Below are 15,521 nucleotides of genomic sequence, written 5' to 3' on the forward strand. Positions count from 1 at the left end.
GTCACAATGATCCCCTTCCCTGCGCCCCAGCCCTCCGCCCCACGAACCCCTGTCCTCTGCTTCCCCATCCGGCCCCACTAACGCTTCCTCCCATGTCTGGCTCCCTCGCCCCAGGGGCTGGGCATGGGGTCCCACTCACCGCAATGCTCTCCACTAATTGTCTCGCTAATTTGTTTCGTAGGAGCCAGAACAATGCTCTCCACAAGGGCCGCTTTTGAAAGAATGTACCACTCCTGATTCTGTGCCAAGAAACAGACTCGGGACAGCTTGGAGGAAGCGCAGCTGTTTGGCCCTGTCCTCCACCAACTAGGAGTGGGGTGGGGGGAGAGAGAGCGAGCCTGTTACATAGGGACCTCCCTGCCCAACCCAACCCAGCTCCAGGGCTCAGGACCTCCATGGGGTTGGACAGGGAAAGCCGCCCCCTTCCCGAAACCAGTGTCGCCCTGCACAGACATGGGGTTGTAACTTGGACAGTGTCTGCGGGGAGCGGAAACCTTGGCCTGCGTTGGACAAACGCTCCCACTTTGGGGTGCCAGATAACAGAGGAGATGTGTCCCCCCATTGCAGGTGAGGGATTCTCTGGGACAAGGCCCCCCTGCCTGGGTGGGGATGGAACAAGAGGCAGGACAGACTGGGGGGCAGCACAGCTGGGGCATTTTTGTACCTCAGCTCTGCCCTGGAGCTGCTGCTGGATGACTCTGATGGTGTCTTGTTCAGGGGACACATCCTCCTCCTCTTCCTCTTCCTCCTCCACCCACGACACCTGGGCACTGGGGGTCTCTGCACCAGGGAGGGAAGGAGAAAGGATAATCCCTTCTGCTGCTGGGGGGATGCAGTGGACAGAGAAGGCTCCATGTTTTCCCTTCTCTGTAAGGAGCCCCATGGCGGCGAGGGCCCCACCCTACCCCTCCTAGAGATGCTCTCAGCCCCTTCAGCCTCAGGGCCTCATGGCAGTCACCCCTCCCAGGAGAGGCTGGAGCTCCCCGACTCCGCCCAGCATCCCCTGCCGCAGGGTGTGGCTGTGCCACCCCCACTGGTGTCAGTGGGGCTCACGTGGGTCAGTCCTGGCGCCTTGTCGAGTCAATGGGTACAGGGTGTGACTAGTCCCCCACCGCCCCAGTCCTCCTCCCTTTCCCCTGGGTCTCCCCTCACCTGCACAGAGGGAGCCTTCAGCCTCAGGGCTGTCAGACCCCATGGAGGGGCTGCTGGCCCCTTGGGAGTAGGCAGAGCTGCTGGTGCTGGTCCCAGAGTCGCCCATCTCCTGCTCTGGGCTGGTGGGGGGCTCCTCAGCATCCGGGGTGGTAGATGGCTCCTGATGGGACTTGGAGTGCAGCTCCTGGCTTCTCTGCTTCCTGTAAAGGAAGCCCCACAGCTGCCTTGCCCGGCTCCTGCCCTCTCCTGGGTCCCTCCTCCATAGCTGCACCCTGGCCACCTCCATTTGGGCCCAGAAGGTGCCTCAGGGCCTGCAATGGGAGCTGGTGTCTGCATACTCCTCCAGAATGCCAGGGAGCTCCTCCGCTTTGCCTGGCCACAAGCCTCTTCCCTGCCCGCAGGGACAGAGGGGCCTCTCTCCTCCTGGGCAAGCTGCCTGCTGCTTCCCTCTAGCTCTGGAGCCACCTGCTCGGCCTTCCTCCTCAGCATCCGCTTCCACCGCTCCATCCTGGAACTGAGTGGGGAGCAGCCATGAGTCTGGGTTCAAAGCAGCCTCTCATTAAAGGGCCTGCCTGCTCCCCTGCCCACCTCCCCTCTGCTGAGGCAATTCCTCCTTCAGGTTAAATGGGGTGCCAAATTTGAGGGGAAAAAATCACATTAAAAAACCCCATAGAAATAACATGATAAAGATATCACTATTTCAATTCCCACACGTGGTCTGCCCCATGGTTGGACAGACTGATGGATGGACAAACTGAATAATTAAGCCTTTGTTTAAAAAAAATGCTTAAAAAACATTAAAAGGAAAAAATAGGAAAAATGTTTCCCAGTTCACCAAAAACCTCTGCCTAGATCTGCCCTTGGGGTTCAGGGGTGGGGTCGCCGATTGCAGGGGTCACCTAGGACGCCAGTTGCTGGCAGCTAGTCTACAGCCACCCCTGGCTGCCATCCTCACACACGGGCGGCAGCTCACAGCACAAGCTGCTCCCAATGTTTCCCCTCACCACTGGGGCCCTGTGACACTGGGGGAGTCTCGTTCTTTCAGAGCAGTGGGGATCTCCATTAGTTTGGGAAAGCAGCTCCCTCCACCCTACCAGGCCACGCTCCCTCCCAGGCCAGAGAAAGAGCAGCACCCGGATAGTCCCCAGCGAAAGTTCACAAGGTGCCAATCCTCAGAGGCAGGAGTCGCCCTCAGTTCCCACTGATTTCACTACTTGGGGGTGTGGGTGTTCAGCACCTGGCAGGTTCTGCCCTCCCTAAAGACTCTCAACGTGGGGAACCAACTCCTACAAGGGAAGGGCTGGGTGCTCTATAGCTGGGCCATTCCCACCACACTGGGGATGGCTCTGGTGACCTCCACTCACTTGCTCTAGATGGGATGGAGCTGGATCGCAGATGCTCGGTGTTGGTCCTTCCTTTATCCTCCTCCTCGATCTCCCACACCCAGGTGGGCTGGAAAGGGTGCTGCCCAATGCCCTGCCAGCAGGCCAGGGGTAGAAGCCAGGAGACCGAAAGTGGCTGTGAAAACAAGATGATGTTTTATTGCCAGGGGATGGATAAACTCAGGCCAGCAGCTGGGGAGTCACAACACTGACCGACGGCCAGCAGGACACCTCCCAGCTCAAGGTCTCCTAGTACTTCACGTACATTCCTGAAGTGTGGTGGCCCAAGGGCTGTAAGGGCGTGTCCCCAGCCCCACTGATGGAAACAGAGGCCTGGGCAGGAGAAGCTGCTGCCTCAGGGTTGCACTGAGAGTCAGGGATAGAGCCAGGGATGGAGCCCAGGAGTCCTTTGTCCAGGCTCCTGCACTAACCACTAGAGGAACACTCCCTTCCAGAGCTGGGAAGTTCCAGTGGAACTCTATTCCCAGTCTCTCTGGCTCCAAGTGTGACCTGTCGTAGTGACTGAGGCAGGAGGTTGGGAGTCAGGACTCCTGGCTTTCATTGCTGGTTTTCCTGTATTCCCAGTCTCCCTGCCACTGTGTGTGACCTATGGAGGTGGTGGAATCATCATCAGTAGTAAATAACTCGATAGCATTCATCACCATACAAATTTTGACAGGTTTCCACACCCCTTTTAGGGCTTATATCCCGCCTTCCCACCCCTCGTTTCTGTTGGCGCCAAAGTGTGGCGCTGTCGGGCATTTTGAAAAAATGTATGTGTGTACGTGTTTGACTAAGGGAAGTGTTGTGTATGTTGGTGCTTGGGTACATGGCGAGAAAAAGGTTGAAAGAAGAGTGTGAGAGAGTGTAAAGAGGAAAAAAGAGAGTTTGAGTAAGGTTTAGAGGGAAAAAAGGAAATTTGAAAGAAGAGAGGTAAGTTATTGAAGAAAAGAGGCTGGTTATGAAAGAATAGAAAGATAGAACTTGAAAAAAGGAAATATTTGTTTTTAAAGGGCTAGTTTAAGAAAAAAGTTAAATAATATTAAAAAACTAGGTTTAAAAAGGGAATTTACTAAGGCAAAACCTGTTTGGTAAGCACATGGCCAAAAAGAATAAAGGGGTACTAAGGAAAAAGCATTTAAACTGATTAAAAACTAGGTTTAAAAAGGGAATTGACTAAGGCAAAGCCTGTTTGGTAAGCACAGGGTAAAAAAGTGAATAAAAATTCATTGAAACTATTCAATACCAATGTAGGTTAAGAAAAACATTAAAAAAAACATTAAAAACTAGGTTTAAAAAGAGAATTGACTAAGGCAGAACCTGTTTAGTAAGCCCCGGTAAAAACTATTAAAAAAAAGTGGCTATGAAAAATACAAATACAGCTAACTTTTTTTACATAAGCTATTTTTTCTTGTGTTTTTTGTATAAATCCAAACTTTAAAAGCAATCTTGGGTTGTTGTTGTTTTTTATTAAAACACATATGTAAACTCCCCTCAATTGCCAGTTTTCATATTCTTACCCAGTTGTTGTTTTGATACTTTAAAAACACTATTTTAAAAAGAACAGGCTAGTATCTTAAGCCTTTTTAGTTCACTAAACGTCTACAAAATATCCCTAAAAGGGGCCTTGTTTTGTTACAGCTCAGGCAGCACTGCTTTTTCATAATAAACTTTACAAAAACATAATGCTTCAAATATATGGGAAGGAAAATAAACTTCTCTCTAATCCACTGGATTACAAAATAAGGGGGATATTAAACTAGCTGTTACTAAGGTTCTGTGGTTTTCACTCTGGCGTGTTTTCTGCATGCCCTCTTTTTAATTAAAACACGCATGTAAAAATGTTAAATAAAGGGCTCTGTCTTTATATAAGCTTGTCTTTTATAGTGTTTATTCCTCTACAAAACATAATATAACTTTCACTTGTATGTGTTAAAAAGCAGGCAAACAAGCAGCCTTCTTATCTCTGATCTACTGGTTTACAGAGGATGTTTTTGCTGACTGGTGCTCTGCTGCAAAAGCCTGCTGTCCTTACTAAAAAATGACCAGTGCGAGCCTAAAACCTAGGGGGAAACTTTCATAAACAGGCTGTCTGTGTTTTTAAGCCTGGGTTGTTTCTGCGGACTTGCATGTTATTGAAACACCTATGCCTAAGGGGCTAAATGAAGGTTATGGGTCTTCAGGTGGGCTTGTCTTTTCAACTGTTTATTCCTTTCCAAGCCTTTCACCTCTCTTTGTTAAAAAGCAGGTAAAGAAGCAATCTTCTTCTCTCTAATCCAATGGTTAACAAAATAAGGGGGATATAAACCGTCTGTTACTAAAAACCTGGGGTGCTTCTGCCTGCTCTTTTACATCTTAATGAAACACTTATGCCAAGGGGGCTAAATAAAAAAAAAAGTGTCTTCAGGCAGCCTGGTTTTCAAAGGGATCTTCTTCTTTTCTAATCCACGACCTTCAAAAGGCTGTTTCAAGTGGTTCACACTAAAAACCTTGGTGGGGGGGACTTTTTCTTAGTAAGGGTTTTGTGGGTTTAGGTCTGGGGTGTTTCTGCATGCTTGTTTTTTTATTGAAACACCCCTACAAATAAAGGAACATGTCTTCAGGTAAATTTGTTATTTCATGTGTTTATTTAATACGTTAAAAAGAGGGGGGGTTTAGACATTACTTCAAAAAACACATTTTAAAATGGTTTATAGTATGTGTTGTTTAGCTTTTGTTACAGGGTCCTGGTTGTTTAGATAAGAGCAGAGCAGGGCTTTGCTGCAGCTTCACAGTTTTTACTAAAAAATAAGCTGTGCTAGTCTAAAACCTAGGGGCAAAAACTTTTTTTTGTCACTATACATTACTTTTATAGCCCTAGACTGTTTGTGCATGCTCTTTTTTATTTATTAAAACACCTATACCAAAGGACTGTGTCTTCATTTCGGCATGTCTTTTACCTCTCTTTGTTAAAAAGTGGGGGAAGAAGCAGTCTTCTTCTCTCTAATCCAGTGGTTTACAAAATAAGGGGAATATAAACCGTGTTACTAAAAACCTGGGGTTTTAAGCCTAGGATGCTTCCGCCTGCTCTTTCTTTATTACAACACAAATATAAAAGGGACGTGTTTTAGGTTTGTCTTTTCAAGTCATTATCCCTTTGCAACACTTAATGTAACTTTAACCTGTGTTTGTTAAAAAGCAGGTAAAGAAGCAAACTCCTTCTCTGTGATCCACTAACTCACAGACACCGTTTTGGCTGACAGCTGCTTTGCTGCAAAAGCCTGCTGTCCTTACTAAAAAAAATGACCAGTGCGAGCCTAAAACCTAGGGGAAAACTTTCATAAACAGGCTGTCTGTGTTTTTAAGCCTGGGTTGTTTCTGCAGACTTACATGTTATTGAAACACCTATGCCTAAGGGACTAAATGAAGGTTATGGGTCTTCAGGTGGGCTCGTCTTTTCAAGTGTTTTATTCCTTTACAAGCCTTTCACCTCTATTTGTTAAAAAGCGGGGAAAGAAACAAACTTCTTCTCTCTGATCCACTGGTTTACAAAATAAGGGGACTATAAACCGTCTGTTACTAAAAACCTGCGGTTTTAAACCTAGGGTGCTTCTGCATAATTTTTTATTACAACACATACAAAAGGCTTGTATCTTAGGTTTGTCTTTTCGAGTCATTATCCCTTTGCAAAACTTAATGTAATTTTAACTTGTGTTTGTTAAAAAGTTTGGGAAAGAAGCAGCCTTCTTATCTCTGATCCACTGACTCACAGAGGCTGCTTTGCTAACAGGCGCTTTGCTGCAGCTTCACATTGTTTTTACTAAAAAAATAACCCCCGCTAGTTTAAAACCTAGGGGAAAACTTTTAAAAATTGTTTGTTACTAAAAGCTTATGGTTTTAACTTTTATAAAAATCCCTCTGCCTGCTCTTTTTCATTGAAACACTTATGCCAATGGGGTTAAATTAAAAAATGTGTCTTCATTTAGGCCTGTCTTTTCAAGTGTTTATCCCTTTACAAGACTTTCACTTCTATTTGTTAAAAAGTGGGGAAAGAAGCAATCTTCTTCTTCTCTCTGATCCACTGGTTTACAAAATAAGGGGTTTATAAACTGTCTGTTACTAAAAACCTGGGGTGCTTCTGCCTGCTCTTTTTTATTACAACACAAATATAAAAGGGACGTGTTTTAGGTTTGTCTTTTCGAGTCATTCTCCCTTTGCAAAACTTAATGTAACTTTAGCCTGTGTTTGTTAAAAAGAAGGTAAAGAAGCAAACTCCTTCTCTGTGATCCGCTGACTCACAGAGGCTGCTTTGCTAACAGGAGCTTTGCTGCAGCTTCACATTGTTTTTACTAAAAAAATAACCCCCGTTAGTTTAAAACCTAGGGGAAAAACTTTAAAAAATGGCGTGTTACTAAAAGCTTATGGATTTAACTTTTATAAAAACCCCTCTGTAAAAGGGCTACATGGCAGGAAAATGCTGGGGGGTCTGTTTCTTTAGATAAGAATAAAACAGGAAAGAATCATGTGGCACCTTATAGACTAACAGACGTTTTGCAGCATGAGCTTTCGTGGGTGAATACCCACTTCGTCAGATGCAAGTGGTGGAAATTTCCAGGGGCAGGTTTATATATGCAAGCAAGAAGCAAGCTAGAGATAACGAGGTTAGTTCAATCAGGGAGGATGAGGCCCTGTTCTAGCAGTTGAGTGAAAACCAAGAGAGGAGAAACTGGTTCTGTAGTTGGCAAGCCATTCACAGTCTTTGTTTAATCCTGGACTGATGGTGTCAAATTTGCAGATGAACTGGAGCTCAGCAGTTTCTCTTTGAAGTCTGGTCCTGAAGTTTTTTTGCTGCAGGATGGCCACCTTAAGATCTGCTATTGTGTGGCCAGGGAGGTTGAAGTGTTCTCCTACAGGTTTTTGTATATTGCCATTCCTAATATCTGATTTGTGTCCATTTATCCTTTTCCTTAGAGACTGTCCAGTTTGGCCGATGTACATAGCAGAGGGGCATTGCTGGCATATGATGGCATATATTACATTGGTGGACGTGCAGGTGAATGAACCAGTGATGGTGTGGCTGATCTGGTTAGGTCCTGTGATGGTGTCGCTGGTGTAGATATGTGGGCAGAGTTGGCATCGAGGTTTGTTGCATGGGTTGGTTCCTGAGCTAGAGTTACTATGGTGCAGGGTGCAGTTACTGGTGAGAATATGCTTCAGGTTGGCAGGTTGTCTGTGGGCGAGGACTGGCCTGCCACCCAAGGCCTGTGAAAGTGTGGGATCATTCTCCAGGATGGGTTGTAGATCCCTGATGATGCGCTGGAGGGGTTTTAGCTGGGGACTGTATGTGATGGCCAGTGGAGTCCTGTTGGTTTCTTTCTTGGGTTTGTCTTGCAGTAGGAGGCCTCTGGGTACACGTCTGGCTCTGTTGATCTGTCTCCTTATTTCCTCGTGCGGGTACTGTAGTTTTGAGAATGCTTGGTGGAGATTTTGTAGGTGTTGGTCTCTGTCTGTGGGGTTCGAGCAGATGCGGTTGTACCTCGGTGCTTGGCTGTAGACAATGGATCTTGTGGTGTGCCCGGGATGGAAGCTGGAGGCATGAAGGTAGGCATAGCGGTCGGTAGGTTTTCGGTATAGGGTGGTGTTAATGTGACCATCAATAATTTGCACCGTAGTGTCTAGGAAGTGGACCTCCCGTGTAGATTGGTCCAGGCTGAGGTTGATGGTGGGGTGGAAGCTGTTGAAATCGTGGTGGAATTTTTCCAGATTCTCCTTTCCATGGGTCCAGATGATGAAGATGTCATCAATGTAGCGTAGGTAGAGAAGGGGCGTGAGTGGACGGGAGCTGAGGAAGCGTTGTTCCAGGTCAGCCATAAAAATATTGGCATATTGTGGGGCCATGCGGGTGCCCATAGCGGTGCCACTGATCTGGAGATATATATTGTCAGCAAATTTGAAATAGTTGTGTCTGAGGATAAAGGCACAGAGCTCAGCAACCAGTTGTGCTGTGGCATCATCATCAGGGATACTGTTCCTGACAGCTTGTATTCCATCAGCGTGTGGGATGTTTGTGTAGAGAGCCTCTACATCCATGGTGGCCAGGATGGTGTTTTCTGGAAGGTCACCAATGCATTGTAGTTTCCTCAGGAAATCAGTGGTGTCACGGAGATAGCTGGGAGTGCTGGTAACATAGGGTCTGAGTAGAGAGTCTACATATCCAGACAGTCCTTCAGTGAGAGTTCCAATGCCCGAGATGATGGGGCGTCCAGGATTTCCAGGTTTGTGGATTTTGGGCAGTAGATAGAATAGCCCTGGTTGGGGCTCTAAGGGTATGGTGATTTGTTCCGGTGTTAGCGTAGGGAGTGTCCTGAGTAGATGGTTCAGTTTCTTAGTGTATTCCTCAGTGGGATCTGAGGGAAGTGGCCTGTAGAATTTGGTGTTAGAGAGTTGTCTGGCGGCCTCCTTTTGGTAGTCAGACCTGTTCATGATGACAACAGCACCTCCTTTATCAGCCTCTTTGATTAAGTGGCTGATAAAGGAGATTAAGAATAAAACAGTTAAAGGGAAGGGGGGAAAGGAGGGAGTTGGCTCTTGTTTAAAATCTTGGGACTCTAGGATTGGTTCAGGAAAATAAATTCTATGACGCTGCTGTAAAACCACCTCTGATTGGGCTGATCCAAAGGCAGTGATACCAAGTCTGAGAGGATCTGAACCAGAAAAGTTGCCTCATTCTACAGAAAGAGGTAAAAGGTGAGAATTCTCTCTCTCTCATTTTCTTTCTCTCTCTCTTTTTGATTCCACCATGTGCTGTCTATCTTTGCCCTTTGCAAAGGGGGCTCTCTTTTTTTTTTTGACCTACACTGGTATTGAATGGTTTCAATGCTTTTTTATTCACTTTTTCACCCTGTGTCTCCCAAGCAGGCTTTGCCTTTGTAAATTCCCTTTTTAAACCTAGTTTTTAATGGTTTTAAATGTTTTTTTTCTTAACCTACACTGGTATTCAATAGTTTTATTGTATTTTTCTTAGCCACTTTTTTTTAATGGTTTTACCAGGGCTTACCAAACAGGCTTTGCCTTAGTCAATTCCCTTTTTAAACCTAGTTTTTAATCATTTTAAATGCCTTTTTCTTAGTACCCCTTTATCGTTTTTGGCCATGTGCTTACTAAACAGGTTTTGCCTTAGTAAATTCCCTTTTTAAACCTAGTTTTTAATATTATTTAACTTTTTTCTTAAACTAGCTCTTTAAAAACAAATATTTCCTTTTTTCAAGTTCTATCTTTCTGTTCTTTCATAACCAGCCTCTTTTCTTCAATAACTTACCTCTCTTCTTTCAAATTTCCTTTTTTCCCTCTAAACCTTACTCAAACTCTTCTTTCCTCTTTACACTCTCTCACACTCTTCTTTCAACCTTTTTCTCTCCATGTACCCAAGCACCAACATACACAACACTTCCCCTAGTCAAACACGTACACGCACACATTTTTTCAAAATGGCCGACAGCGCCACACTTTGGCGCCAACGGAAACGGGGGGTGGGAAGGCGGGACATAAGCCCTAAAAGGGGTGTGGAAACCTGTCAAAATTTGTATGGTGATGAATGCTATCAAGTTATTTACTACTGTCATCCTTAGAGATTTGTAAGGCCCAGCTTGACCAAAAAAAAAATCTTCCATTTAAAATTAAATTTGAAGTTGACAACCTTTGTTTGGGTGAAATTTATGACAATCTCTTAAATAATTTAAATAGAAGAGACAAAATAACATTAAGCGGAACATGTTCACTGCCAACTTTTTAAGGCAGTCACACCACTGATGTGATAGCTAATGCCCTGAAAGCAAAGTTCGCTGAAATGCTGACCCAGCTTTGGACAGCAGTAGTTTCCTTGAGAGGTGCAGAAAATATTTTCTTCATTTCAGTTTATTCAAATAGTTAATTTCAATTGACTAGTTTGTTGAAATTCAAAGAAGCCATAGGGAGGTCACACTTGTTTTCCTCCCTCAATCTATGGATTAAAAACCATGTGTGAGGGGATGGATCTATTAGTTCATAAGTCTAGAAACACATGTTGACCAGACGGTATCATTTCGGTTAACTAATCACATCAAATTTCCTTTGTTAAAAAAATTAGTTAGTCTTAAATGTAAAACATTTTTGATACAACTTTTTGCTTATGCTTCTCTTTCTAGCTCTGGCATGACCTTGCTGTGTGACCAAAGAGAGGTCACTTCCTTTCTCTTTACTGCTGTATCATGGGAATGGAGAAAATTCTCTAAGCCCTGGTCTACACACAGCCCCGGGGTCGAACTAGGGTACGCGAATTCAGCTACGTGAATAACGTAGCTGAATTCGAACTACCCTAGTTCGAATGACTTACCCGTCCAGACGCCGCGGAAGCGAACTCCGCGGCTCCAAGGTCGACTCCACCACCTCCTCCTGCCGTGGTGGAGTACCGGAGTCGACCGCGGCGCTTCCGGAGTTCGAACTATCGCGTCTAGATCAGACGCAATAGTTCGAACTCCGAGAAGTCGAACTCGCCGCGTCGACCCGCGCGGTAAGTATAAACGTACCCTAAGTCTTAGCAGGAGAGAGATTTGAGCACATCAGGTGTGTTAGAGCCCTTGTGCTCTAAAGGACAATGGGTGATTGTTGTTTGGGGCAAGAATCCTGATGGATTTGCTACTTGTCCCCCATCCAAAGCCAATAACACATCTATGTATGACTCCAAGGATCAAATTTGTCCCACAGCGTCCCACTGGGAGGTCATGACCAGCTGAGTATCCCCCATCACCTCAAGTCTTTTTCAGGATCGCTGCTTCCCAGGTTAGAGTCCCCCATCTTGCACAAATAGCCTGTATTTTTTCTTACCTTCTACACAGATAACAATTTCTTTCTACAAAACCCACAGAGAAATGAAAACACTCCCAAAGAATCTCCTCCACACTAATCCTCTTTTGGTCTTCACAGAGAGACAGCAAAGATGGAGGCTTGCTGCAGCAAGTCTACAGGGGTCTCTGAGGTTCCCCCTGCCCCGCATCCCTGTCCTGTCCGGCTGTTGGCAAGGGAGCTCTGTGAGGTCACAGCCGCCTCATCATCTTTGCCCAATAGGCTGAGTTCCTGCCAAAGGCCTTTGTGAAGTCACTGCAACACTCACCTTTCCCTGGCAGGCCTGATGCCTGCCCCAGCCAGCCCAGCTGGATGTTTGAGCTGCGCCCCGGATCACCCTACTTGCTCATTATTGATTCTGGCCACCCAGTAAAACAGCAGAGTCTGTTCCTCACCCCACACTGAGTTTTTCATAGAGGCATCATTTGTGAAACAATTCGATCTCCTAATCCGGTCTCTATTTCACGGGCCATGAAATTTCATACATTTAACTCCATATTAAGCCCAATTGCTTGTAATTCACTAAAAGGCACCTTCTAGATGACAGCAAGTCGTGATATGAGGACACCAAGAAACAGAGAATAAAACAATGGTTACAATACCATGAAATTTCAGATGGAAACATCTGAAATGGTGACATTGGTCAGTTTCAAGGCCAGAGAGTTTTTAAATTAGTCAAAGTGAGCCCTGAATTTGGTAGGGACCTGGCTGTTACGGAGGTCCTAGCAGGTTTGCACTCCCAGTTCTCCTGAAGGGCCATTGAGAATTCCTGCTGCCTGAGAAACTTCCCAGAATAAGCTACCAGGATTGGGGGGAAATGAAGGAAACCAAACGAAGCCTGAGCTAGGATGGAGAGCACTGATCCAAGTGGTGTCTGTACCCCTCCGCCCCCACCTGCCTGCGTGCGGTGCAATGGACAGAGGGGCACTGATTTCTATTGGCGAACTCGCTAAAGACAGTGGGCTTCAGCACAAGCCGTACAGCGCATACTCTGAACTCTTGGATAAACAGCAAAGCTGGATTTTCAGAAACATTTCCCCTCAGTGCTCTGCTGCCACTTTGGATTGTGCCCAGCAGAGGCTTTGGAATCTGACTACATTACACTTCCTTTTAGTCATCTCTTAAGAGAGAACACGAGTCTGCACAGGACATCAGATTTATATTTGTGGTACCCATTGCTTCCATGCCCTACCCTCCACTGCCTCTTCTCTGGCACAGAGCACATGACAGGAGAAATGGCTCCAGGGAACTGCACCACAGTGACTGGCTTCATTTTCTGGGGAATAACTGACAGTGCAAAGCTGCAAAACTTCCTCTTTGTGGTGTTCTTTGCCATTCATTTCTGTGCCCTGGTGGGGACTGTTGGGATGATCGTGCTGATTAGGGTTGACTCCCAACTCCACAGCTCCATGTACTTTGTCCTCAGCAACTTGTCATTCTTAGATGTTGTCTACTCCTCGGTGATTGCCCCCAAGGCGATGGTCATTTCCCTAGCAAAGAGTAAAGACATTTCGTTCCCTGGGTGTGTGGTTCAGTTTTTCCTCTTCTCCTTCTGTGCCAACAATGAGCTTTGCCTCCTGGCTGTGATGGCATACGATCGCTTCGTGGCCATCTGCAACCCATTGCTTTATAATGTCATCATGTCCAAGAGAGTCTGCTTCCAGCCAGTGGCTGGCTCTTACTGTGGTTAATTTAGGCAAGAGTGTTGTCAAGCTTAAGATGAACAACAGTATTGCCAGTGTCAGGCCTAAAACTTCCGGATGCTTTAAAAAGCAAGCTTTGCAAAATTAAGCTGCAACTTAATGGTCAAAAGATGCCTACAACCAGACAACATTTTATGTTGACTCCTATACGGTATAATACAGGGGTCGGCAACCTTTCAGAAGTGCTGTGCCGAGTCTTCATTTATTCACTCTAATTTAAGACTTTGCATGCCGGTAATACATTTTAACGTTTTTAGAAGGTCTCTTTCTATAAGTCTATAATAGATAACTAAACTATTGTTGTATGTAAAGTAAATAAGGTTTTTAAAATGTTTAAGAAGTTTCATTTAAAATTAAATTAAAAAGCAGAGGTCCCCAGACCAGTGGCCAGGACCCGGGCAGTGTGAGTGCCACTGAAAATCAGCTTGTGTGCCGCCTTCGGCACGCGTGCCATAGGTTGCCTACCCCTGGTATAATAGGTCATGCCCCCGGGTTATTGAAACCACCTTTGGAACTTGTGGTTAAGAGACGCTGCAGCCAAAAAACTGATTCCTATGTGGGTTTGATAGGCTAGGCCTTTAGGCATAGGTCATCAAGATAACCTCACCCACAATCAAGCCAATAACCCATTTAGAGGTAAGTTACCTAGAAAACTAAGGAAAACCACAGTTGAGACAATGGACTACATAGAAATAAGCTATCTCCTTGAGCATAACTTATGAACTAAAACAATAATTGGCTACAAGAAAAAAAGTAAGTATAAATTATACAGCCAAAGCGATAACACTAAATTTGGCCTAACCTGATTGGTTGACCTACTTCAAAGTGCGACGGGCAGATGAGATTAAATGTGTAGAACTTCAGGTGGGTGTGTGGGTGTGTCTTGGTCTAAGAAGTTATTCTCTTTGATCGGTCTGACCTGCACCCCCTGAACCGAGGAAACCTGAACTGTACCGACTATCTGACCAATTCAAAGAGCGGTCAACTAGAAGGTGATATATTCCCGGTAGGGTAAGGTTTTAAAGTAAAAAAGTCTGGTTGCATGCAAAATAAGGTAATGGAGTAAAGTCTGGGTTGCTCGAGCTGTTTTGATCTCAAGTTGTACTAACACTATAGTATTAAGAATGGTAGTGTTGGGATAATTTAATCTCAGATTATATTAGTACTGCAGTATTAAAAATAGTAGTAAAAAAGTTTACTTATACTTGTGCTTGTCTTCTGTGTTGCATTTATAGCTGTAAGTCATTAAAAGCCTTTCTTGAGGAATAATCAGTAGTTTTCATTTCTTTATATGGACACCACTTAGCCTCATTACATCTGTGTTAGATGGTGGGAAGTAGTGATCACTCAAAGCCCCATTTGGACCCTGATGTGTGTCTCCTTCTTTCTATATCTCCGCACTTACCTATGCGCCTGTGTCAATATCACTGTGCATACATGTACCGTATTCAGTCTCTCCTTCGGCCACTCCAATGTCCTCGATCATTCCTTCTGTGATATTCGCCCACTCCAAGAAATCTTCTGCTCTTACTTTCGCATTGATAAACTAGTGCATTTCATCTTTGCAGCCATAGAACCAATAGGGACCATTTTCACCATCCTCATCTCCTACATTTACATCATCTTTGCCATCCTGAGGATCCACTCCATGACAGGAAGGCACAAAGCCTTCTCCACTTGCGCCTCCCACCTGACTGTCATTTCCATCTTATATGGGACCCTGATCTTTACATATTTATGACCCTCGTCTGACAGCTCAGTGGACTGGGACAAAACGGTTGCCGTGTTCCATACCCTTGTGATCCCCATACTGAACCCGCTGATCTACAGCCTGAGGAACAAGGAGGTGAAGGACACTCTGAGGAGGACAATACACCAGAAAATTATTCCTCCCTGTATGAGGACTGGTTTTTCTCATCAGTACTGGAGTACAAATATGAGCTAGTTCTCACTCATTAAGTCAATGTGTAGAAATTTCGATCATGTGATTTACAGGAGAAAACAATATGGAAATGGAACGTGAGCCAGATAATGAAGGAAGGCGCCATGTCCCTTCAGAAACAGTGTTCAGTAACGGTGTTACAGCTTCTCCTTTATCCACTGATATGTTATTTCTGCAATATAGGCATCTCCCCCTGCGTGTTCCACTACCTTTTGAACTATATTGGTTAATTTAGCAGATGATATAAAGAGGAGATACTCAGATTGTAAATTACTTCCATTTGCCACTGCTATTATCTCAGTTCCCAAAGCCCTCACCTAAAATCACTGTACAATTAAATAAAGGGAGGTGTACATGGAGAAGTGTTTTTATAGCTAGATAGTCAGACAGATGGTTCTGTTCAGGGACAGACAGGTAGACACTAGACAGACGGATGTTTTTCTATGGGGATAGATAGACAGAGACATGGTTATGTCTGGGGTT

The 15,521-nt window shown here is 45.1% G+C and overlaps 1 protein-coding gene and 1 long non-coding RNA gene across 2 annotated transcripts; one reads left to right on the forward strand and one right to left on the reverse strand.

Moving 5' to 3' along the window:
• Positions 1-1,201: 1,201 nt before the first annotated feature.
• Positions 1,202-11,499, reverse strand: LOC123371961. Its single transcript, XR_006580025.1, has 3 exons — positions 11,376-11,499; positions 2,517-2,670; positions 1,202-1,666 (listed from the first exon to the last, which is right to left on the reverse strand). It is a non-coding gene; the product is annotated as an uncharacterized LOC123371961 (long non-coding RNA).
• A 1,129-nt stretch (positions 11,500-12,628) lies between these two features.
• On the forward strand, positions 12,629-14,837 carry LOC123371182 (olfactory receptor 1009-like). The gene is made up of 2 exons (XM_045018480.1): positions 12,629-13,079; positions 14,611-14,837. Exons 1-2 carry the CDS (start codon positions 12,629-12,631, stop codon positions 14,835-14,837), a joined length of 678 nt encoding a protein of 225 aa, XP_044874415.1.
• Positions 14,838-15,521: the final 684 nt, after the last annotated feature.

This window comes from Mauremys mutica, chromosome 5 (assembly GCF_020497125.1).
Source record: "Mauremys mutica isolate MM-2020 ecotype Southern chromosome 5, ASM2049712v1, whole genome shotgun sequence".
NCBI classification, from domain to species: Eukaryota; Metazoa; Chordata; order Testudines; family Geoemydidae; genus Mauremys; species Mauremys mutica.

Excerpts from the sequence above, each read along its gene's own strand:
- LOC123371182 (XM_045018480.1), top strand. The coding sequence starts at position 12,629 with ATGGCTCCAGGGAACTGCACCACAGTGACTGGCTTCATTTTCTGGGGA. Across the intron at positions 13,080-14,610 it reads AGTGGCTGGCTCTTACTGTG|AAATCTTCTGCTCTTACTTT; the intron begins GTTAATTTAGGC and ends GCCCACTCCAAG.